Source organism: Cryptomeria japonica, chromosome 9 (genome assembly GCF_030272615.1).
Source record: "Cryptomeria japonica chromosome 9, Sugi_1.0, whole genome shotgun sequence".
Taxonomy (NCBI): domain Eukaryota; kingdom Viridiplantae; phylum Streptophyta; class Pinopsida; order Cupressales; family Cupressaceae; genus Cryptomeria; species Cryptomeria japonica.
Genome location: NC_081413.1, coordinates 728,193,375 through 728,218,986, shown reverse-complemented (window position 1 = coordinate 728,218,986; position 25,612 = coordinate 728,193,375). Strand labels below are relative to the sequence as shown.

General features: G+C 37.6%; 1 protein-coding gene across 2 annotated transcripts; it reads left to right on the top strand.

Annotated features, from left to right (window-relative positions):
- Window positions 1-20,819: 20,819 nt before the first annotated feature.
- LOC131038680 (uncharacterized) lies at window positions 20,820-23,244 on the top strand. Of its 2 annotated transcripts, XM_057971197.2 has the most exons (4): window positions 20,820-21,563; window positions 21,783-22,288; window positions 22,373-22,478; window positions 22,656-23,244. In XM_057971197.2, exons 1-4 carry the CDS (start codon window positions 20,936-20,938, stop codon window positions 23,045-23,047), a joined length of 1,632 nt encoding a protein of 543 aa, XP_057827180.1. In that variant the 5' UTR covers window positions 20,820-20,935; the 3' UTR covers window positions 23,048-23,244. The 2 variants fall into 2 exon arrangements, with proteins under 2 accessions (XP_057827180.1, XP_057827179.1); XM_057971196.2 differs by having other exon boundaries at window positions 20,823-21,563; window positions 22,373-23,244.
- Window positions 23,245-25,612: the final 2,368 nt, after the last annotated feature.

Below are 25,612 nucleotides of genomic sequence, written 5' to 3'. Positions count from 1 at the left end.
TGATACCCGACGCGCTAAATGGAGAAGGCGACTATATCAGAGAGACTCTCTCCGATAAAGTGATACCAAGCAAGAAGGGGAGTCAGACTCATCGGGATAACATACATTGTTGGGGAGATGCGTTTTGAGTTACCCCGATGCCCGATGAGGAAGATGGGCTCGGGAAAAATGAAGTGACCACATCGGGGAAGCCTACGTCGATAAGACCGAAACAACCCAAAAGAGACTAACATGCTATGTTAGTCGAATTCGTTGTTTCGTGGTCCAAAAGGAAATGGTGGCCACGTAGTCCACAAATCAACGAAATAGACTAACATGCTATGTTAGTCGAATTCGTTATTTCACGAGGCAAAAGGAAATGGTGGCCACGTAGTCTGCAAATCAGTGAAAGCAACTAACACACCATGTTAGTCGAATTCCCTATTTCACGGGGCAAAAGGAAATGGTGGCCACGTAGCCCACAAATCAGCGAAAGCCCTTTATTGTCATCGGGATAACATACACTACCAGCAACGAGGACAAAATGTCATCCCGATACCCAACGGGGCTATCAATGGAGCTCTTGCCGATAACCGATGGAGTGATGTCTTCATAGTAGTGACATCGGGTTATCAAGAGGTCCCAATTTATGTTACCCTAATACCCGATGCACTAAATGAAGAAGGGGACTCTATCAGAGAGACTCTCTCCGATAAAGTGATACCAAGCAAGAAGGGGAGTCGGACTCATTGGGATAACATACATTTTTTGAGGAGATGCGTTCTGAGTTATCCCGATGCCCGATGAGGAAGATGAGCTTGGCACAAATGAAGTGACTACATCGGGGAAGCCTATGCCGATAAGACCGAAACAACCTAAAAGCAACTAACACGCTATGTTAGTCGAATTTGTTGTTTTGTGGTCCAAAAGGAAATGGCAGCCACGTAGTCCGCGAATCAACGAAATAGACTAACATGCTATGTTAGTTGAATTCATTGTTTCATGAGGCAAAAGGAAATGGTGGCCACACAGTCTGCGAATCAGCGAAAGCGAATAACACACCATGTTAGTCGAATTCATCATTTCGCGAGGCAAAAGGAAATGGCAGCCACGCAGTTCACAAATCAGCAAAAGCCCTTTATTGTCATCAGGATAACATACACTAACGGCATTGAGGAAAAAATGTCATCCCAATACTTGATGGGGCTATCAGTGGAGCTCTTGCCGATAACAAATGGAGTGATGTCTTCATAGCAGTGACATTGGGTTATCGAGAGGTCCCAATTTATGTTACCCCCGATACCCGATGCACTAAATGGAAAAGGGGACTCTGTCAGAGAGACTCTCTTCGATAAATTGATACCAAGAAAGAAGGGGAGTCAGACTCATCGGGATAACATACATTGTCGGGGAGATGTGTTTTGAGTTATCCTGATGCCCGATGAGGAAAATGAGCTCGACACAAACAAAGTGACTACATTGGGGAAGCCTACATCGATCAAACCGAAACAACCCGAAAGCGACTAACATGCTATGTTAGTCTAATTCATTGTTTTGCAGTCCAAAAGGAAAAGGCAGCCATGTAGTCTACGAATCAGCAAAATAGACTAACATGCTATGTTAGTCGAATTCGCTATTTTGCGGTGCAAAAGGAAATGGTGGCCATGCAGTCCACGAATCAATGAAAGTGACTAACATGCCATGTTAATTGAATTCGCCATTTCATGAGGCAAAAGGAAATGGCAGCCACACAGTCCGCGAATTAGCAAAAGCCCTTTATTGTCATTGGGATAACATACACTATCGGCAATGAGGAAAAAATGTCATCCCGATACCCAATGGGGCTATCAGTGGAGCTCTTGCCGATAACCGATGGAGTGATGTCTTCATAGCGGTAACAACAGGTTATCGGGAGGTCCCAATTTATGTTACCCTGATACCTGATGCACTAAATGGAGAAGGGGACTCTATCAGAGAGACTCTCTCTGATAAAGTGATACCAAGAAAGAAGGGGAGTCAGACTCATCGGGATAACATACATTGTCGGGGAGATGCATTTTGAGTTATCCCGATGCCCAATGAGGAAGATGAGCTCGATACAAACGAAGTGACTACATCGGGGAAGCCTACACCAATAAGACCGAAATAACCCAAAAGTGACTAACACGCTATGTTAGTCAAATTCGCTATTTCGCAGTCCAAAAGGAAATGGTGGCCACATAGTCCACAAATCAGTGAAATAGACTAACACACTATGTTAGTCGAATTCGCTGTTACACGGCGCAAAAAGAAATGGTGGCCACGCAACCTGCGAATCAGTGAAAGTGACTAACACACTATGTTAGTCGAATTCTCCATTTTGCAGAGCAAAAGGAAATGGTGGCCATGCATCCCACGAATCAACAAAATCCCTTTATTGTCATCGGGATAACATACACTATTGGCAATGAGGAAAAAATATCATCCCAATACCCGATGGGGCTATCGGTGGAGGTCTTGCCGATAACTGATGGAGTGATGTCTTCATAGTGGTGACATCGGGTTATCGAGAGGTCCCAATTTATGTTACCCTGATACCCGATGTACTAAATGGAGAAGGCGACTCTATCAAAGAGACTCTCTCCGATAAAGTGATACCAAGCAAGAAGGGGAGTTAGACTCATCGGGATAACATACATTGTTGGGGAGATGCATTTTGAGTTATCTCGATGCCCAATGAGGAAGATGAGCTCGGTACAAATGAAGTTACTACATCGGAGAAGCCTATGCTGATAAGACTGAAACAACCCAAAAGAGACTAACACACTATGTTAGTCGAATTCGTTGTTTCATGGGGCAAAAGGAAATGGCACCCACGCAGTCTGCGAATCAATGAAAGTGACTAACATGCCATGTTAGTCGAATTTATCATTTTGTGGGGCAAAAGGAAATGGCGGCCATGCAGCCTATGAATCAACGAAAGTGACTAACATGCTAAGTTAGTCGAATTCGTTGTTTCACGAGGCAAAAGGAAATGGTGACCACACAGTCCGCGAATTAGCAAAAGCGACTAACACACTATGTTAGTCGAATCTTCCATCACCACGCTATGTGCCTAAACAATGTTCCATGAATCTTCTCTCTCTCTCTTTCCCTCTTTCTCCCATTCTTTCTCTCTTAACTCTCTCTCTGCCTCTATCTCTCTATCTCACTCTCCTCCTCTGTCAAGTGTATCTCTCTCCCATTCTTTCTCTCTTAAGTCTCTCCCTCTCATCCTCTCTCTATCTCACTCTCCCCTTCTCTCAGGTGTATCTCTCTCCCTTTCTCTCCCTCTCTCCTCCCCCTCCCTCTCTCTCCCATTCTTTCTCTCTTAACTCTCTCTCTAACTCTATCTCTCTATCTCACTCTCCTCCTCTATCAAGTGTATCTCTCTCCCATTCTTTCTCTCTTAAGTCTCTCCCTCTCATCCTCTCTTTATCTCACTCTCCCCTTCTCTCAGGTGTATCTCTCTCTTATTCTCTCCCTCTCTCCCTTTCTCATTACCTCTCTTTCTCACTCTCTCCCTCTCTTTGCACCTCTCTCTCTCTAGTCTCTTATACTCTCCTTCCATCCCTTCCTCCCTCTCACTCAGACTCTCACTATCTCTCACCCTCTCTTTCTCTCTCACACCTTCCCTCCCTCCATCTCTTCGGTCTCTCTTTCTCTCCCAATCCCTCTATCCACCTCTCTCTCTCTCTCTCTCTCTCTCTCTCTCTCTCTCTCTCTCCTCTCCTCTCTCTCTCTCTCTCTCTCTCTCTCTCTCTCTCTCTCTCTCTCTCTCTCTCTCTCTCTTTGACTCCCCTTCTCTATGTCACTCTCTATCTCTATATCTCCCTCTATTTCTCTCTCTCTCTCTCTCTCTCTCTCCTCTCTCTCCTCTCTCTCTCTCTCTCTCACTCTCTCTCTCTCTCTCTCTCTCTCTCTCTCTCTCTCTCTCTCTATCTCTCTCCCCCTCCCTTTCCCTTTCTCTGTCTCCCCCTCTCTCTCTCTCTCCATATCTCTTTTTTCTCCCTCTCAGTCTCTATCTCTCTATCTCACTCTCCTCCTCTCTTAGGTGTATCTCTCTCCCATTCCCTCCCTCTCCTCCCCCTGTCTCCCTCTCTAGGGTCATATGGTATCCTAGGGATCCATGCATGTGTCCTAAGGGGTCATAGGACACCATATGACCCCTTAGCACACCATACAACCCATAATGACACTAAATGGTGTCCTAAGGGGTCATAGAACACTATATGACCTCTTAGGATACCATAGGACCCATAACAACATCGTATGGAGTCCTAAGGGGCCAAATGGTGTTGTAAGGGGTCATAGGAGACCATATGACCCCTTAGGACACCATCGACCCCTAACGACACCATATGGTTTCCTAGGGGGTCATAGGACAACATAAGACACATAATGAGACCATATAACCCTTAGGACATAATATGACCCCTAACAACATCTAAGGGGTCATAGGGTGTCCTAAGGGGTCACAGGACACTATATGATCCCTTATCACACCATAGGACCTATAACAATACCAAATAGTGTCCTAAGGGGTCATAGAATACCATATGACCCCTTAGGACACCATATGACCCTTTAAGACACCATTCGACCCATAATGACACCATATGGTGTCCTGAGGGGTCATATGGCATCCTATGACCCCTTAGGACACCATATGGTGTCGTTATGGGTCGTATGGTGTCTTAAAGGGTCATATGGTGTCCTAAGGGGTCATTTGGTGTCCTAAGGTGTTATAGAACACTATATGACCCCTTAAGACACCATATGACCCATAACGACACCATATAGACTCCTAAGGGGTTATATAGTGTCCTAAGGGATCATAGAGCACCATATGACCCCTTAAGACACCATATGACCCATAACAACTCCTAAGGGGTCATATGGAGTCCTAAGGGGACATAAGACACCATATGACCCCTTCGTATACCATACAATCCATAGTGACACCAAATGGTGTCTTAAAGGATCATAGAACACCATATGACCTCTTAGGACACCATACAACTCATAACGACACCATATGGAGTCCTAAGGGGCATATGGTGTCCTAAGGGGTCATAGGAGACCATATGACCCTAATGACACATAAGGGGTCATATGGTGTCCGAATGGGTCATAGGACACCATATGAACCATAACAACACCATGTGGCATCCTAAAGGGTCATATGGTCTCCTAATAGGTCATAGAACACCATATGACCCCTTAGGACACCATATAATGACACCAAATGGTGTCCTAAGGGGATCTATGGTGTCCTAAGGGGTCATAGAACACCATATGACCTCTTAGGACACCATATGACCCATAACGATACCACATGGTGTCCTAAGGGGTCATATGGTGTCCTAAGGGGTCATAGGACCCCATATGACCCCTTCAGACACCACATGACACATAAAAACACCATTTGGTGTCCTAAGGGGTCATAAGACACTATCTAACCACTTAGGACACAATATGACCCCTAAAAACACCTAAGGGGTTATATGGTGTACTAAGGGATCATAGAACACCATATGACCCCTTAGGACACAATAGGACCAATAACGACACCATATGGTGTCCTAAGGAGTCATATGGTGTCCTGAGGGGTCATAGAACACCATATGACCCCTTAGGATACCATATGGTCTCTGTCTCTTTCCCTCTAACGCTTTTTACCTCTCTCCCTCCCAACCCCCTTCTCCCTCTCACCCTCTATCTCTATCTCTCTCTCTCTCTCTCTCTCTCTCTCTCTCTCTCTCTCTCTCTCCATATCCCTCCCTTTCCCTTTCTCTATCTCTCTCTCCCTCTCTCGTAGGTGTCTCTCTCCCATTCTTTCCATTCTCTCCATTCTTTCCCTCTCTCCCTCCCTCCCCATCCATCTCTCTCTCCCCTCTCTCCCTCTCTCTTAGGTCTCTCTCTCCCATTATTTCCTCTCTCTCTCTAGTGTCTCTCTCTACCCTTCTCTCTCTTTTTTCTTAGCTATCTCTCTCTCTCTCTCCCTTTTTTTCCATCTTTCCCTCTCTCCCTCCCCCATCCTCTATCTTCCCTCTCCCTCTGTGTTTCCCATTCGTTCCCTCTCTACCCTTCTCTCTCTCTCTCTCTCTCTCTCTCTCTCTCTCTCTCTCTCTCTCTCTCTCTCTCTCTCTCTCTCTCGGGTCTCTCTCCCCCTCTCTCTTAGGTGTCTCTCTTTCCTATTATGTTCATCTTTCCCTCTCTCCCTCTCTCCCTCCCCCATCCTCTCTCTTCCCTTGCCCTCTCTCCTTCCCATTATTTCCCTCCCCTCTCTCAAGTGTCTCTCTCTCACATTCTTGCCCTCTCTCCCTCTCTCCCTTTCTCTCTCAAGTCTCTCTCTTTCACTCCAACACTCTTTCTTTCTCTCCCATTCCCTTTCTCTTTCTCTCTCAAGTATCTCTCCTTCTCACCCTCTCTTTCCCTCTCTCCCTCCATCCTCTCTTCTCTCTCCCTCTCTCCCTCCCAAGCCTAACCTAAGAGAGAGAGATAGATACTAAGTGGGAGGGAGGAAGGGATGGAAAATGAGTATGAGACTAGAGAAAGATCCCAGGTGAGACTAGAGAAACCCTTTAAAGAGATGTCTCCACCTCAAGGAATCCCCAAATTTCATCAAAGTCCTTTTGCAAATCAACTTTCATGCCCTAGCATCATTTGCCTTTGTCCAAGAGGTCCTATTATATATCTAAAGAGCTATTTTTTTTAACAAAAGAGAGACTTTTTTGAGGTAGAAACAAAGTTATCTTTTGTCAATACACCTGCAAATGATGTAGAAATAGAAAAATTAAATTTATTGCAATAAAATGATATGTATGATGATATAGAACAATAGGTTAAAAAGCAATGAAAAAGTGTTGATAACAAGTTTTTGATTGTTTTGTTTAATTATTTACCTAGTTATATTGAGCAAGATGATGAGATAATGCTTGTTTAGTTTAATGAGCTACCTTTGTATGTTATTGATGAAGAAGAAGATACATCTATAATAACTCAGCAATCATTTTGAAACATCGTCAAAAAACAAATTATGTTGACCTTAAGGTGTTGATTCATCAATATTATGTTTTCTCTATCTCGGTCTCCCCTCCTCTCTCTCTCCATCTCTCTTTCTCTCATTTATCTCTTGTCTCTCCCTCTCAGTATCTATCTCTCTATCTCACTCTCCTCCTCTATTAGGTGTGTCTCTCTCCCATTCCCTTTCTCTCCTACCCCTCTCTCCCTCTCTAGGGTCATATGGTATTCTTAGGGTTCATATGGTATCCTAGGGATCCATGCATGTGTCCTACGGGGTCATAGGACACCATATGAGTCCTTAGGACACTATATGACTTGTAACGATACATAAGATGTCATATGGAGTCCTAAGGGGTCATAGGTTGTCTCAATTTAAATATGTTAGTGCACTTCCCCTTCTTGGTGATTTTTGATCTTGGTGTTGCAATTTAACCATTGGAGGTCACCCTAATTGGTGCAAAGAGAGGGAGAGAAGGAGAGAGTGAGAAAGAGATTTAATGAGAAAGGGAGTGAGGGAGGGGGAGGAGAGAGGGAGAGAATAAGAGAGAGATACACCTGAGAGAAGGAGAGAGTGAGATAGAGAGGATGAGAGGGAGAGACTTTAGAGATAAAGAATGGGAGAGAGAGAGAGAGAGAGACTTAAGTGAAAAAGAGAAAGGGAGGGGGGGAGGTAGGGAGAGAGTGGGAAAAAGATACACTTGACAGAGGAGGAGAGTGAGATAGAGAGATAGAGGCAGAAAGGGAGAGAGACTTAAGAAAGAAAGAATGGGAGAGAGAGGGAGAGGGAGAGAGAGAGAGAGGGAGAGGGAGAGAGAGAGAGAGAGAGAGAGAGAGAGAGAGAGAGAGAGAGAGAGAGAGAGAGAAGATTCATGGAACATTGTTTAGGCACATAGCGTGTTGATGGAAGATTTGACTAACATAGCATGTTAGTCGTCACCCTAATTGGTGCAAAGAGAGGGAGAGAAGGAGACAGTGAGAAAGAGAGTTAATGAGAAAGGGAGCGAGGGAGGGGGAGGAGAGAGGAAGAGAATAAGAGAGAGATACACCTAAGAGAAGCGGAGAGTGAGATAGAGAGGATGAGAGGGAGAGACTTTAGAGATAAAGAATGTGTGTGTGTGTGTGTGTGTGTGTGTGTGTGAGAGAGAGAGAGAGAGAGAGAGAGAGAGAGAGACTTAAGTGAAAAAGAGAAAGGGAGGGGGGGAGGTAGGGAGAGAGTGGGAAAAAGATACACTTGACAAAGGAGGAGAGTGAGATAGAGAGATAGAGGTAGAAAGGGAGAGAGACTTAAGAAAGAAAGAATGGGAGAGAGAGGGAGAGGGAGAGAGAGAGAGAGAGAGAGAGAGAAGATTCATGGAACATTTTTTAGGCACATAGCATGTTGATGGAATATTTGACTAACATAGCGTGTTAGTCGCTTTTGCTGATTCGCAGACTGCGTGGCCGCCATTTCCCTTTGCCTCGCAAAATAGTGAATTCGACTAACATAGCGTGTTAGTATATTTTGCTGATTCGTGGGCTGCATGGTCGCCATTTTCTTTTGCCCTATGAAACCTGTGAATTCGACTAACATGGCATGTTAGTCGCTTTCACTGATTCGCGGATTGCATGGCCACCATTTCTTTTTCCTTGCGAAACAACGAATTCAACTAACATAGCCTGTTAGTCGCTTTCGTTGATTCGCGGGCTGCGTGGCATAAACGAAGTGACTACATCGGGGAAGCATACGCCGATAAGACCGAAACAACCCGATAAGGAGAGTAAGGTTAGTCAATTGTAGTCGTTCATTGCACCTTACAGCAACAAGTTAGTCAATCATGTTAGCGACAGGTTAGTCAATCGTGTTAGCGATAGGTTAGTATAGCGTGTTAGCGACAAGTTAGTCAATTGCAGCCGTTCATTGCAAAATCGACGGTGTAAAACACACGATTAACACACGTGTTAGTCGATCCGTACTATCATTTTGGACCTAGAATAGACGCATCCGGTGCAAGAAGACTCATCAGGATAGCTTACGCTATCGGAGAAACATTTTTAGAGTTGTGTCGATACCCGATGGGCAGAATGCCACAGAGGTTAGATCTATCAGGGAGACTATAACTATTGGAAGCAAGGAAAATACGCTATGGCGACGCTCGATGGAGCAATCGGTGAAAGTTACACCAATCAAAAAGAAAGTTAGGGATGCCATTTGGCTCCAAAATGACAATACGGATTAACTAACATGCGTGTTAGTCATGCGTTTTACACCATCGATTTTGCAATCATTAACTATGTGATAAAAATAATTTACCCTAATGAACATATTCAATTTATTAACTTAGGGCAAATAATATGCATATGAAAAGATTGCCTCAAAACACCAAAATCCATTTTAATAAATGCTATTCATCATTTTACCTAGGGTAAAAAGAAATTTTCAAAATATATTTTCTTCTTTGAACAAAATATAATAGTCACACTTTGGTCCTCAAATACATTATTCATACAATAAAGAATAATATTTACCCTAATATGGATTCAATTCAAAAAAATTAGGGTAAAAACATGATGAGAGACAATATCATTAGGTCACCATATTGAAAGCACTTATGTATAAATATAATTTCACCTTTGTCAAAATATATTCTTTTATAACTTCTTCAAAGGCAATTAGAATATTATCAGAATTATATTAAAGACTACAAATAAGATTTGTTTTCAAAGTGCTTTTGCAAGTAAATAAAGATCATTATGTGGTGAGAAATAATCCCTGGGCAACATGTGTTCATATTACACAGGGATATTTAATAATTTGCCCCTTAAAATAGAATTTTAGGGCAAATGTTTACATAAATAAGAATCCCTAACATTCAAATGATTTTCAAAGATATCTTTCAAAAATTACACTAATCATTTTAAAATTTCTCAAAGATTTGTCTATTTACATTTAATAATGTTTAGAGATTTTTTTACTTAATAAATTTCAAAAATTTCCAATAGTAACAAATCCCTTTGGAAATATTATTTCTCTCTAAATCAACAGAAGAGAAAAATAATAAAAATATACTCATTCTTTGATATATTATATTAATAAAAAAAAATGTAAAATACTAATATATCACATTTAAGTTTACAATGGTGAAAAGTGAATAATTTGAATTTGTCTTCATATATCGTAGTTAAGAAAATGCAAATAAATTTATATCTTTAAAAATTTAAACTTGATTATACTTCTTATAAGGTAATTGATATGTGAATAGTAAGCTAAATTTTTCCTATAAACATTGTCATCCACAAAAATGATACAACTTATGATAAATACATTTTGCATTGACCTTAAAATTTATATGAAAATATAACATGTTCAACATATGCCACAATCTCAAAAGTTCTGCAATCTATTTTTTTTTTTGACAATATATTTTTATACAGTTCTACATAATTACATTCGTGTCAACTTGGATCACAATAAATATACTACTATAAATCCAATGATTTAAATGTTGTCATTAAAAGCTATACTAAACTATAAATACGTATCATATTCAGATACATTACAAATACTTACGGACATGTCTATTCTGGCTCCAAAATGGCATACGACGCGACTAACACACGATGTTAGTCCCACCTTTTTAACCATAGATTTTTTATTGGATGACTGAGATTGCATAACACATCGTTGTTAGTCTGACAAATTCGCCCATTTTGGAGCCAGAATAGACACAACCCAATACTTACACCCATAAGCCTAAAAGCCAAGCTGAATCCTTAGAGTATACAAATAGTAATAGGTAGGTTACAACGGTTTAGTTTGGGGTTAGTTTAGTTCTAGATTCAATTTTAAATTTCTTCCTGGTATAGATTATGGTCTATTGCACATGTTTGAAAGATTATGAAAAGAATCATCCTGTGAAGTACTAAACTCCAGATCAAAAGATTATAGACCCTTATCCTAAGAAACCCCTAGATTTCTCTGGATTCAAATAAAAAAAAATAGGTTACAGTAGCAAGAGCATGCCATACAGATCCTCGATCCACCTTGTACACTTACGTACCTGTGGCTCAAAAGGAATTTTAAAAGCTTGCATTTGGGTTGGTTGTGGTATGAGGCAATTTTACAGCGTCTATCGTCCGTCGAGAGACATGGAATTGGAAGTTTTTGTGTTGCGGCTGTAAGTATGTGGAGGAGATTTCCACATACTGCTGGGTGCACTTGTCTCCAAATAAAATGGACCATCAAAACCTGGTAGTGGAGCTTCTTCTTCAAGTAATTTGTAGAACTTGTCTCATGCCAAGCCTGCCTTCTAAGTGACGATATGAACAAATCAGACCCAGTTTTAGCAGATTTGACTTGATGATACTCCTGGCATAGGGCACAACACTCACAGAGGCAATGGACAAGGAATTCAAAGGTTCAATACCTGTGAAGATGCAATTTCATTCTCGATCTCTCTCGATAACCACATGAATAGGTACAACTAAATTTGATTCAAAAGCTTTGAGGGGAAGAGTTTACCAGATTATACACCAACACCAAGAAAACTAGCACGGCTTTGAGGGGAAGAGTTTACTAGATTATACACTAGCACCAAGAAAACTAGCACCTAGCTTTGCTACATAAATCCCCCAAAAAATTGAGAATCATAAAAATCTAAACATCTCACCATCATGTAAGAAAAATCATATAATGAAGGCTATGAAAAAAAATCAAACCTTTGGATGAAAACAGTCTACTTCCACACCCATGGGCCCTCAAATCCCACTGCATTTTTCATTCCTTTCATGCTTTCTTCGTCTGGCTTTTGTTCATGGCTACACCTCACATGGAAAATGAAAAAGCATCTAGTTTTAGGTATTTTAAAAATTTTGAATGGTTTGAGCGGGAATAGAATTTCAAAAAATTCCCTCCCATGTAGTCATTTCAAATTTAGCCGTGCGCGTGACTATGACCGTGAGAACGGCCGGAAAATGTTAGCTGCATGCAAATGTTTTCTGTCAACTACAAAATGGCAATATGCCTCCACGTCAGCCCGATGGTGGATCCCAGAACGTGTTTGATGACATCATGGAGGGCATGTGATTTTGGAACCGCATCATGGCATGGCATGCCTTTTTGGAGCCAGAATAGCTACAGCCAAATGGAACAGCTTAAATCACACACACTAAGTTTATACTTATATGTTTAAAAGTGTTAAATACTCAAAGTTGACTGACATTTTCTAAGCTGAATATGTTGCTTAATGTATGTTGTCACATTAAGAATACATTTCTAGACTTAAAGTGTTAACCACTCAAAATTGACTAACATCCTCTAGACTTAATATATTGCATGTGTGAAATTTAAGACTGACCACTTGAAACATATTCAATATTACCCACAGCGGCTGCGGCTGACTAAAAATCCTTGAAAAATAATGTTCAGAACTATGACTTGACTAAGGTCTCGTTTCCCATGGTGAGGCATAACTTTTTAACAAATGAGAATGTCGTTAAAATGAAGCTCAAAAAGTGGCTCCTTTTCTATCTGGTAGGTTAAGTCTGGTGAGGCAGGGTGAACTTTAATCTTTTTCTGTGTGGGCGATCACTTTCACTACCTGTGAAATGGCTCGTTGACAGCCTAAATCTTCTCCAGATAAAAGGCTCAAGTCACCTTCAACTTTGGTGAATCCACAACTTGTGGATTTGTAAAGGTGGTGCTGCGTGAAATAGAATAAGATATCATCATACGGAATGCAATGATCGTAGACTCTGTGAAGTTTAAGACTGGCCGCTTGAAACATAATCAATATTATGATTGAAGACTAACCCACAGCGGCTGACTAAAAATCCTTGAAAAATAATGTTCAGAACTATGACTTGACTAAGGTCTCGTTTCCCATGGTGAGGCATAACTTTTTAACAAATGAGAATGTCGTTAAAATGAAGCTCAAAAAGTGGCTCCTTTTCTATCTGGTAGGTTAAGTCTGGTGAGGCAGGGTGAACTTTAATCTTTTTCTGTGTGGGCGATCACTTTCACTACCTGTGAAATGGCTCGTTGACAGCCTAAATCTTCTCCAGATAAAAGGCTCAAGTCACCTTCAACTTTGGTGAATCCACAACTTTTGGATTTGTAAAGGTGGTGCTGCGTGAAATAGAATAAGATATCATCATACGGAATGCAATGATCGTAGACTCTGTGAAGTTTAAGACTGGCCGCTTGAAACATAATCAATATTATGATTGAAGACTAACCCACAGCGGCTGACTAAAAATCCTTGAAAAATAATGTTCAGAACTATGACTTGACTAAGGTCTCGTTTCCCATGGTGAGGCATAACTTTTTAACAAATGAGAATGTCGTTAAAATGAAGCTCAAAAAGTGGCTCCTTTTCTATCTGGTAGGTTAAGTCTGGTGAGGCAGGGTGAACTTTAATCTTTTTCTGTGTGGGCGATCACTTTCACTACCTGTGAAATGGCTCGTTGACAGCCTAAATCTTCTCCAGATAAAAGGCTCAAGTCACCTTCAACTTTGGTGAATCCACAACTTTTGGATTTGTAAAGGTGGTGCTGCGTGAAATAGAATAAGATATCATCATACGGAATGCAATGATCGTAGACTCTGTGAAGTTTAAGACTGGCCGCTTGAAACATAATCAATATTATGATTGAAGACTAACCCACAGCGGCTGACTAAAAATCCTTGAAAAATAATGTTCAGAACTATGACTTGACTAAGGTCTCGTTTCCCATGGTGAGGCATAACTTTTTAACAAATGAGAATGTCGTTAAAATGAAGCTCAAAAAGTGGCTCCTTTTCTATCTGGTAGGTTAAGTCTGGTGAGGCAGGGTGAACTTTAGTCTTTTTCTGTGTGGGCGATCACTTTCAGTACTTGTGAAATGGCTCGTCGGTAGCCTAAATCTTCTGTGTGAGGCCCATTTACAGAGAAAAGACTCTTGTCACCTTCAAACTTTGATGAATCCACAACTTTTGGATTTGTAAAGGTGGTGTTGGGTCATCACGTATGGATTGCAATGATTGTAGACTACATACCAATGAATTTAAATAAATGACTTTAAGAAACTTTTAGGTAAATGCAATTGTCAACTTTAACATTGAATAGACTTTAGAAACTTTTAAGCAAATGCAATTGTCAGCTTTAATATTGAATAGACTTTAGAAACCAAATGCCAGAATACTGTCAACGCGTAAAGGTAGAAAATTAGACAAGGCTAGTGGAGTATTAGGCAAAATGTCTTAGAGATAAAGCAATCTCGTAGAAGATAAGGATTGTAGTATATAGACAAAAATGGTTTCATTAAAAAAAGACATATTATCATCGAACTGTGTAGTTGTAACTTGCATCGAGAATATATATACACAATAGTATAAGCACGCGAGTTATCTGTCAAAATATATTAGAGAAAAACCACACTATTTCAAACACATAATCACTTGACAAAATGCCTTTATGTCAAGCATGCTTGAGTTTAAAATAGAGAGAGCAAAAATAACTAATACGGCCTTAATGGGCATGGAAAGAACTATTTCAGCTCAAAGTGCAGGAGAAGATTTGCATCCTTCAACATACATCTCACCATTTTTACAATACTACAATTATACCTCTGTAGAACACCATTCTATTTAGACATGTAAATAGTGGTCATTTGTCTTTGGATCCTATATTCTTGAGGGTAGTTTGAAAATTCCTTACTTGTAAATGCTCTCTTATTTGAGCGAAGGCATCTAAAAGAATGATTTGATGACTGTTCTATAAGGAATCAAATCTCTTTGACTTTCTCAAGTGCTTGATTTTTGTGAGCCAAACAATACACATACATTTTTCTTCAAGTATGAGCAAGAACTTCACAATTTTTGGATTTATTTCTAAAGAGACAAAAAAAATTGCCATTGTGATGATCAAAATGAATTTTTCAAGTTGTGCTCGAGTAATTGACTTGCTAAAAGAAGGTTCTTTGTGAGCCAAGTGGAACATATAGAACCTTTATAATTCTACATTTATGAGTTTCAATAGACAAAAAGATATCTCCAATTCTATAAACTTCATGCAATGTGTCATCACCAAGAGATACCTAGCCAAAATAGGTGGATGAAATGAGATCACAAAAAAAACTCTTGTTCACCTATCATGTGCTTGGATACACTAGAATCAAAATACCATATTGAACTATTTGAAGTGGAGGCCTTTATTTTTGTATCATGCAACAAATCATTTGAATCTAAATCTGAATCTCACATCGATGCAACATTGTCATATTTCTTAGTTTAGTTTTTCTAATAACCATGGGGATTATTCTTCGTGTCCCCATAAGAAATTTTGTCTAGATTTATTGGCTAAATTCACTATTGGCATAGGAATTGTACCAAGAATATTTGAGATCATGTCCCTTTCTTCCAAAAATGAGATATTTTTTTCTTTGTAGACAAGTTTTCCTAATTTTATTTTGATGATCATGATGAACCACTCCAATGTTCAAGTTGTTTTCCCTTATATTTTTTTGTGATGGCCTAATTGTATTGGGATTCTAAAGTCTCACCAAGGATATCTTCTTCTTGTTGAAGTAAGTTTACCAACTCTCAAAGGATTGTGTTTTACTTGGGCAGCACCACAATGAGACAAGTGACAAACATGTGAAACAAAGGGGGTATTTCTCTTGAGATTATGGGTACAATAAAAGAACCAAATACTTCTTCCCCTAATTCTTGTTGTGATTTATAATCTCTATTAATATCCTAAGAAAAAAAATTATAGTCTTCTCATGTTGCATTTGAAGATAGTGTAAATAACATTTTAAAAGGAAAATTTGATTCTAAATTTTTGCTTCATATACTATCTTAAGATGATCTCAAACATCTTTTGTAGTGTTGGTTGTTCCAATGTGAGGTTGAACTTCAACAAGCACTCCCAAAATGATCAATTTGGCATTGTCAAACCTATTTTGGTATGCACCAACATGGTTGGGTTTAGTGATGTCCTTGAAAACTATATCCCCAAGGTCTTCAAACCCCAACTAGGTTTGGACTTTAGTTTTTCAAGTGACATAATTATCACTTCTCAAAATTTGAGATTTAGGGAGCATGACTTTGGGTGCATTGTTAGCCATTTTTAAAAGTTTTAAAGATCATGATTTATCCAAAACTTTAATAACTTCCTAAGGTTTAGTTTTAAAAGAGCTTTTCAAAACTACTAATGACTTTCTTTCAAAAAAATGTACACTTTATCCCAAATTAAAAAAAAAATCAAATGTTTATAAATCTATGGTAATATTTGTCTATGAATGTAGCCACCCAAGATCTAGTGGCCTAATGGAAAGCACAATTTAATAAGAGAGAATCAATATGACAAGAATGAAATTGTATTCCTATCTCAATAATGCAATAGAATGGATGAAAGTACATAGGTGACCCCTTTGGTTAAATAGGCCACTTGGTAAAACTTAGGAAGGCATAAGATTAGGATAAATTTCTTAATCTTATGACATGATACATAAAGTGATAACTTATTACCCATCTAAGGTGGAAAAGTGATAACATGATAAAACCACAAAAGGTGGAAGTTCCACATGAGTTGGAAAGTGATAATATGATAAGTCCACTAACGATGGAAATGTCCTATGTGGTCCCTAAGTAAGCTTAAGTGAAATGTGTAATTAGAACCTAGGTGAAGAACAAATAAGGTACAACACCTTAATTACACCAACATTTATTTGTAAAATATAAACTAGGGAGATTAAAACTTATAAAAATGCATCTTTTGTTTTTTCCTCCTTTATCACCCAAATTGATATGCTACGACACCTAATTCTTTTGTTGAAGAAATTTATTTGAAAATGTATTGTGAATATTCATACCAAAAAAATTTAGCTTTTCCTATCTTTAAATAGCCCCTTTAATGATTATATTTAACTTGGATGTCTTCTATAGTGATTATTATAGGTGATTCCAAGCTTCAATGAATTTTTCACAACAAACTTCATAATCATAGTTTAACCTCTATGTATAGCCAAAAAAAAAACATTGAAAACATACAATAAGGTAATGATTAATTTCCATTTGTAACCTCCTTCACACATGACTTTTCTTATTGGACTTTCCTCCTTTATTGTAGCTCTTGTGCTCAACAAACACTATGAATATCATTATTGATATTAATTATCCTTCAAGATGACTTTTGTAATTAGTCTCATATCCAACAAAATGTTTTGTCAGGCCCACCAAGGTGTTAGCACCCCAAAAATTTTACATGTTAAATGTCCAACAATCAAATGTATAGCAACCAAATGTCTTTTCTCATTAGTATCATGTCCAACATCAAGTTTGGATGTAAGGCTTTTACCCAACAAAACACATTCATATCTCCATGGAGTTCAATGGTTATAGGCACAAAAATAATGGCACTCTAATAACATATTGAGTTAGAGGATGTAATGTGCAATATGCGTTGATTAATTATGAACAACAACAACAACAAATATATGCAAAGGAATGGTAGTTAAACAACTACATAACTAACTGACTACCTAAATATTAGGCTATTTAATATAATGTAATAAACATAAAATAAATACTAACACTAACTAGGCCAATGTTATCATGTACATTTGGGTAAAAGTTCATAAAAATGTCACTCTTTTATAAAGAAATGGTCAACACAACTACAAATTTTTAACTTGGACCACCTACAAGTGAGATTTGTGTTTTGAATTTTAAACTGATGTAAACTAATGAAATGTGGAATTCTTAATTAGTTTATATTTATAATTTTTTATTTTTAATAAAAATTAGTTAGATGTATTTCTTATAAATTTAAGAGAGGGATTTTAATTGTTGAAAAGTTTTCAAAAAAGTGAGGTCAATGGGACATCACAAAAAATGGAGCAATTTTTTTTCAATTGATTTTTCCCTCATGTAGATAATTTGAAATTCTAGTGCATGATTAATTAGTTTTTAATGATATATCTTTTTTAATAATTTCTTTCCAAGTCAAAATTGATCAAAATGGCATAATTTTTATGTCAAATTTTTTACATTTAAAATAAATGTATACCCACTTGAAGAAGATTCTCTCCTCTAGTGCACTATATATTTCTTAAGAAATTCAAATATATTTTATTTTTATAATAATTTTTAAAAAGCCTCATGTTTGTGTGTGTATATATATTCTAGATTTTGAGTTCCACAAAAAAAAAAAAAAATTATAATTTTCATGAAAATTCCCTTAGCTAGAGAAATTTAGAATTAAAGTTGAAGTTTTATTGAATTTTCCCTAAATGAAGGGTTAAGCTTTCATATAGACTACCATATAGACAATTTCAAGTCAGATTGTTTTGAACATAACACTTTAACTCGAAAAGGTTTCAGCTAAAACATTTTATGTAAATTTAAACTTGTTCTTATTTTAAAACTAAAACATAGTTTATTTAATTTGGAGGAAATGGTTTCACTCGAAACACTTTATGTCACATAATTTCAAGAAAAAGAACAAAAACTTTTTAGGGAAACATAGTTTCATCCAAAACTACTTTGTTGGATGAAAGTGTGACACAATTTCAAACTTTTACCCATTCTCTTTTCTCTCATTTATAAAATTAAATTCAAAAGTCACTCATCTATCTTATTTATCTCATAAAAAAAAAATTGAAAAAACATTTTGCATCTCATCCTTTCATTTAAATTTAGAAACTACTAACCATCCATCCAATTACATTAATCTTCATCATTACTTTTCTCCACAAACTAAATCATCTCAACCCTCTACTTTTAAGACACAATCTCAACTATCTATATCCTTGGGAATTTATTTTTTTATCAAATTCCACCTCTTCAAGGATATTTTTTTCCATATGTAGAAGTTCATCAACCATTGTAGGTTTGTGTTGCCCAAATTTTAAAATCTTCAAAGACAAACCAACATACCAACACATTCCAACTTTTTCTCTTACATCTTGAGCCCATCCAATCATCGAAGTGTTTGTTTTGAATGAGATATTTGTTACTTTTTTCAAAGTTGCATACCTTTCATTTTCTAAATCAAAGGTGTACAAAAAATTTAGAATAGGGTTTTGTTTTATATGCATTCTTCATGTTGTGTTCTAAATGTTGGCGTTCACAATTACATCTAGTCCAAGTTGTAGATGGAATATGTTGATGCAAGTTGTTCTTATGATGTAATGATGTTGTGAAGCATGTATTATGAGGTTGTGTATTGTATTCTTGAAATTATGGTGTAAGAAGACTTGTGTTTTTAATGTCTATCTCATAAATTAATACAATTGTTAACACTCTTTGTCAATGGGTATTTTACAATAGATTTTTCGTAGATATATTTTTACCTTATCTACTTATGGATTGTGTAGGATTATATATTTTTTCATAATAGTTTCTAACTGAATTCTAACAATATAACCTTCATTTGGATTGCATAGTCTTAAGGTTCTATAATGATAAGTTATTAGTTGTATTGAGATTAAATTCCTAACATAGATATCTAAGGATGATTTGATGCAAAATTAAATGTTTTTTAGTGCTTCAATATAAATATTTTTAATATATAAGATTTAAGATTTTTTAATAAGAATATGGTGATAATGGATGCAGATTGAATGACTTTAAATACCAAAATGCAATGATTAATTATATCATATGTTTATTAAGTTGATTCATAGCGGGAATGAAATGGGCAAGAGTAATGGCAAATATTTCAAAGTTAAAATTTGAAATTTAAGGGATCAATTATGCACAATATGGAATCAATCTCGCATTGTGGGATTGACATAAAATGAGAAAAGGTTAATATCTTGGTGGAAAATGAATGTATGTATATAAATGCATGAATGGGTATAATAAATGGAAGGTGTATGAAAACAAGTGTGAAAAAGGATGTGATAAGGTTGAATATGTTGGAATGTATGTAAATGGCAAAGGATGATCAATCAAGAAATCAATTGGCAACTTTATACAAGATTCTATCATTTTTTGATATGTAATTGCACACTAAGGCACATTGAGACATCCATCAAAATGGGTCCAAAATTAAATAAAAGTTGGAACTAATATAAAAGATTCACTATTACAAATATATTTCACTAATATACAAAATTCACTATTACAAATATATGTCTAGTCTAGTCACATCAAGAAACATTTCATAATAAGAAGAAGAGACAAACTATTATGTTGAAATTGTATGCGTAAAAATCAAAACACAACCCACATATATTTTATAACATATTATAAAATAATAATTTTTAAGTAAATAAAAAATATCTCTTCAAATTAAAAAATATAATAATATAATTTGCATATAATAATTCTTAAATAATTTTCAAATAAAATAAAATATCTCTTCACTAAATAAAATATTTTTTTTAATTAGATTAAGAAAATTAAAAAAATTGATCAAAGAAATATTAGACACAACAGAACATAACACAAACAAAACTAAAAAAAAAGAGAAAGAAGAAGAAGATATGGCTGCTGCCCAATAGGTGGATTCACATAGTCAGCAACACAAAAGATCATGAACAAGTAATTTTTACATATTGAACAAAGCCCAAAAAAAACATAATTGTTACAATAATATTATTATAATTCAATGTTTAATTTTGTCTACACCAAGAAGTAATTACCCATGCCACATCTGAACACTACAATGTATTATACTCTTTTTTACCGCATGTACGACAAATTTAGTGGCTATTACCTTTCGGCCAATCGTGACAGATCACGAGAAAGACACAATTAGCACGAAGATCAATCACACAAGCAGCTTTCGGTGATTGACTAAAAATTTCTCGATATGATTTTGATGCCAACATCCATTATTCAGATTCAAACAAAAAGATCTTCCCTTTGTTGGCCTTTTTTCATATTACATTTTGATTCCGGAAAAGTAGTTTGAAAGCTTTCCGGAAGCAAACAGTGATATCTATGGATGAAACTGCAGATTTCCTGAAAGGAATGGACAGCAGGCTTTACAGGGCTGCTGTAGTGGGGAATGTATATACGCTTAACCAGTTGCTCAGGGCTAAGCTTAATGTTCTTCTTGAGGTTACCCCTCTTGGAAATTCTGCATTACATATAGCAGTTTCTCGCGGTAATCTCCGATTCATTGAAAGATTGCTGCAAGTCGCTAACCGAAATCCTGTGGCAGGATACGAATTTCTTAGGGCACAGAATTCAGATGGAAATACTGCAGTGCACATTGCAGCCTTCCATGGCCATGACAAATTAGTGAAATTATTGCTTCAAATAATCGAACGAGATGTAGAGGCTGGTGATATTTTGAACTCTGTAAATTGGGAAGGAAATACGTCTCTTCATGAAGCTGCAAAGGGGGGAAATGATAGGGTAGTGGAAATACTCCTAAGCCATGACCATGATGGCGGCCTGGTCGGTGCATTAAATGATGCCGGTGAAACAGCTCTCTTTACAGCTGCCGAGGGCGGTCATTCTGATATTGTTGAAATTTTGTTACCTTTCATGACTTCTCACATCGGCCTGAAGAGATCTGACGGCCAAACGCCACTCCATTCTGCCGTCTTCAACCGACACATAGGTAAATATTGTGTTTCTACTCGCTTCGGTTTCATAATGTTGCCATATTTACAGAGTTTCCATTAAATTTTGGATTATTGTACCTGCAAATTTGTACATTTAGAGTGAAAATAATCTTAGAAACCCTCGCATACGGATGTGAATTTATAGGTAACAAAAGATCCAATGTAATCTTAAAAGATCTTTACTTAGCTCAGAGTTTGTGATATAATTTTTTTAGGTGTTGCTGTGAAGCTTGTAGAACAGAGGCCTGAAATGGTGAAACAAGCCGATGAATTCGGAAGGACGGCCCTGCACATGGCTGCATTGTCTCCGCCATTTTTTCCTTTTCAGGCCGGTTTATCATCTTATCAATTCATGGTGCAGATTGGAGAATTACTTTTGCAAAAAGACAATTCTTTGTGTTACAGAGAGGACAGGGAGAAACAGTCACCACTTCACATTGCAGTGAAAGAGGGAAAATATGATCTTGTGAGGATTATTTTAATGTACGCCAGAGATTGTAGAGAACTGGTCGACATTAATGGCAGAAAACCTCTTCACTTAGCCGTCATCACTGCCGTGCGGATTTCTGAGGAATCCAGTTTTGCTGTGTTATTCCAATTCAAAAACATGATGTTATCTTTAATGTCAAAGAGATCACTTAATCATTGCGACAACAGAGGGCACACTCCATTGCAAATAGCAATGAGGAATTTTGATACAGATCCCGCACTCTTCAGCAGTGTAAGTGAAAAATCTAGACTTTTAACTAGGTATTTTCTCAGTTATTGTTAAAATCACTCAGATGGACATTTTCACTGTTTGTAGATCAAAGAAGTGCTTCAAATAAATGGTGCTGTGGTGACTCCAGAGATGCTGGAAGATGCCAGATGGATTAGAAAAGCAACTACTAAACTTGCGTTCAAAGGCCAAGGTATATCCATAAATGCAGTTCTGATTGCCACAGTGTCCTTCGCTGCAGCCTTCACTTTACCAGGAGGACTGGACTTAAATCCAGGAGGCAAACCAACAGCTGTATACATCGATGCTTTTCTCTTCAAACTGTTTGTGATATGCGATGTATTCTCATTCTGTACTTCTATTGCTTCAGCTATTCTTGCAGGCGTGAGTAGAAATCCAGTGGAGACATTATACTGTATTTATCTATTATGGTCAGCACTCATATCACTGTTAGTAGCATTCGGAACAGCCATACACCTGGTCATCCAATCATCTGGATGGTTAACAGTCCTCGTATGGCTTATGCTCTCCTTTGTTCCCATTACCATATTTGTCATTAGTTTTCATTCCAAACAATTCATTTTCGGGCCAGAAAGATACAAGATTTGGTTTGTATTGCTCTTTCCAGCGGCCCTAGTTATGGGTATATGTTATTTCATATCTGAGATACTGTATGTATTCTTGTTCTCCCGCCTATTTAACATGGTAATCCGCTGGACAAGAAAGAAGATACGCTATGAATCTTCTTCCCAAAGACATTAGACTTGGTAATTGACTTCCTATCATCAATGGAAGCAGACTCAAATAACTGCTGTATGGGACGGTGAAAATTCAGTCCAAGCTCGGGGCGGTGTCGATGCACTCCAAACTATCTGAAATGTATCTACACCTTACATTCCCCTTCTCTCGAAGAAGTAATGTGGTATTTAAATGAAGATTCGGAAACTATTTTGCCGTTCTGTAAACCAACTGAACAAAAACCTATGACAGCAAAAAAAGAACGTTTACTTGCAGCATAGATGTATTCTTATTTATAGTCATACATATTTCTTTTGTTCTCATACAAGTGCGCAGTCAACACACTTAAAAACTCATTGAATATCTTCTTGTTACTATCAAATAACTAGACGCACGGTAGAGAACAAAACACTAATGTCTTTCATACACCACTACTCAAAATTGAACAGAATTCTGAATTGATTGCCTCTCACATTTCAAAGACAGAAATGATTATGCTAATATACAGAATTCAACCTCTAAAAAATATTTCTAAAATTCTCGAAGAAAAAACAGGAAAGAGAAAAAAAAAGTTTAACTCTTTCATACAGAGACTGCATGCATTGAATAAATTCGGAATGCATATAGAAATCCCATAAATGTCAATGACAAAACTGTGGTCCAATTCTACATGCATTGAACTTAGAAAAATGGATTGTTTGAAAATAGTTAGAGCATCACTGATTAACATTAAATGGAATTCCTCAGAGAGGCTCAAATAACTAGTGTGCGCGGGGATGTACATTCGCTTCAGGATATCTGGACTTATTCAACATCTTACAATGCCTGTTTGCCTAAATGAGCTGAATTGTAAGAAGTTACTTCTGCTATGTTCTTTCCATGTCAGATTCCCATGAAGGAATTGTTCGTTATCATTTCATTGTCTTGTGAGTGTTATGTCAGTTGGAGCAAAATCAGATTTATCATTGACTGCAGTTTGTTACTCTATAAGAAACACAATTAAACTAATATCAAACTATTCTGGGTAGATTTCAAGTTATAAGTAGCAGAAGTGTGTTTGAAATTTTGAATCGTTGATACGACGACTGCACATCATTAATGAATTGAGGAGCTGCAATTAAACTGGGTAAGCACTAAATCATCTAGTATGGGAAGGAAGTGAAATATTGACTAACAAATGCAGGCGAGTGAAAAAAAGAGTGGAGGCATAAATTTCTTTGGGACCAGTATAAGTTGTGACAACCCAAGTCTTCCATTTTGTCGTTGGAGTTTAGATCTGCCATTAAAATCCAATTGTTGGAACATTGTAATCTTTATTTAGTAAAATAAATTACATGAGCAAGGGGGTCATATGGTAAAAAGGATCTTACAGTTAATTCTAAATTGGGAATAATGATGAAGCTTGCCCTTCGCCCAGTGGAGGAGCCATCTTGCTGAAATGCAGAGATGTGTCCAAATTTAGGCAGGAGTACGCTGGAAAGCAGGCTGTTTCTTTAGGTTTGTCATGGGGATTTGGGGTTTGAAAGCGATTCCCAGTAATTCGTACAGTTAAGTGGAGAATCAAGAGAGGGATTGTGCCCTGTTCTGTGCTGTGCTGTGCTGCTGCAATCTTCTTTATCCCAAGTACCCCTTCACTCCGATTTCCTTCCTTACCCTCTAATGAAGCTGTTAGAAATGAGAAGGAGAAGCTGTCACCTCAGTCAGCGAGGGCAAAAGACAGAGGGCGGTGCAGGGCAGTATGACAGGGAAGGACAAATGTAAAGGTAAGAGGTGAGCAAAGGAGAACAATGAATTTGGGCAAGTTGCAATGCACGTGGATAACAGCTCTGAATGACTTGTTTCTGTGCTTTTAACCCTTGAAAAAAGTATTTGTCAAGGCAGTACAGACAAAAATGGCGGGTCCCGCCAAGTTCAATAAGCTGCCCCACGCTTACATTTTGTTTCACTGTTTTCTACGGCTCTGTTCGCGTTGTCGGCGCTTCTTATCTTACCGGTCGACCATATTTGGAACGTTGTGACAGTGCTACAGGGAAAGTACCCATGTTTGAGGGACCCAATAGTGGCGGGTAAAGATGGTAGTTAACCACTTTAATTTTATTTTATCTCTGTTATTTTCAATTTTAGAGAGGTAAAAAAAAAATTAACAAAAATGGTATGTCGAAGAGGTATGCCGAAGAGGTATAAAAGTTTAATTGAAAAAAAATTGGTCTATTTTTTGGATACATTTGTGTAGAATATGATGTCAATTGGTAGATCATTTAGCAAATGATGTTGTTTGTGCAATAAATATGTTAATGGAGAAGTGATAGCTTCAAACCAAATATGCTTTTACTTACATGGATCCAAAGATGACTAAACAAAATCTTTGAATCAAGAAGATAATCGTGCTCCATTAACAATAGGTTCATATAATGTTTCTCAATATGGAGAGAGAGGGAAAGAGAGGGATAGAAAGAGGGAGAGAGAGGGGGGGGAAGAGTGTGAGAGAGAGGGGTAAGGAGATAGAGAAAGAGATCAAGATGGAGATGGAGGTGGAAATGGAGATAGGTAGAGAGAGAGATACATAAGGGTAGAGAGAGATGCTGAGAT

What these genes read in the sequence shown, in the direction of transcription:
- LOC131038680 (XM_057971196.2), top strand. Translation starts at nt 20,936, where the DNA reads ATGGATGAAACTGCAGATTTCCTGAAAGGAATGGACAGCAGGCTTTAC. An exon ending in CGTCTTCAACCGACACATAG is followed by an intron (nt 21,564 to 21,782) that starts GTAAATATTGTG and finishes TAATTTTTTTAG; the next exon opens with GTGTTGCTGTGAAGCTTGTA. An exon ending in ATCCCGCACTCTTCAGCAGT is followed by an intron (nt 22,289 to 22,372) that starts GTAAGTGAAAAA and finishes CACTGTTTGTAG; the next exon opens with ATCAAAGAAGTGCTTCAAAT.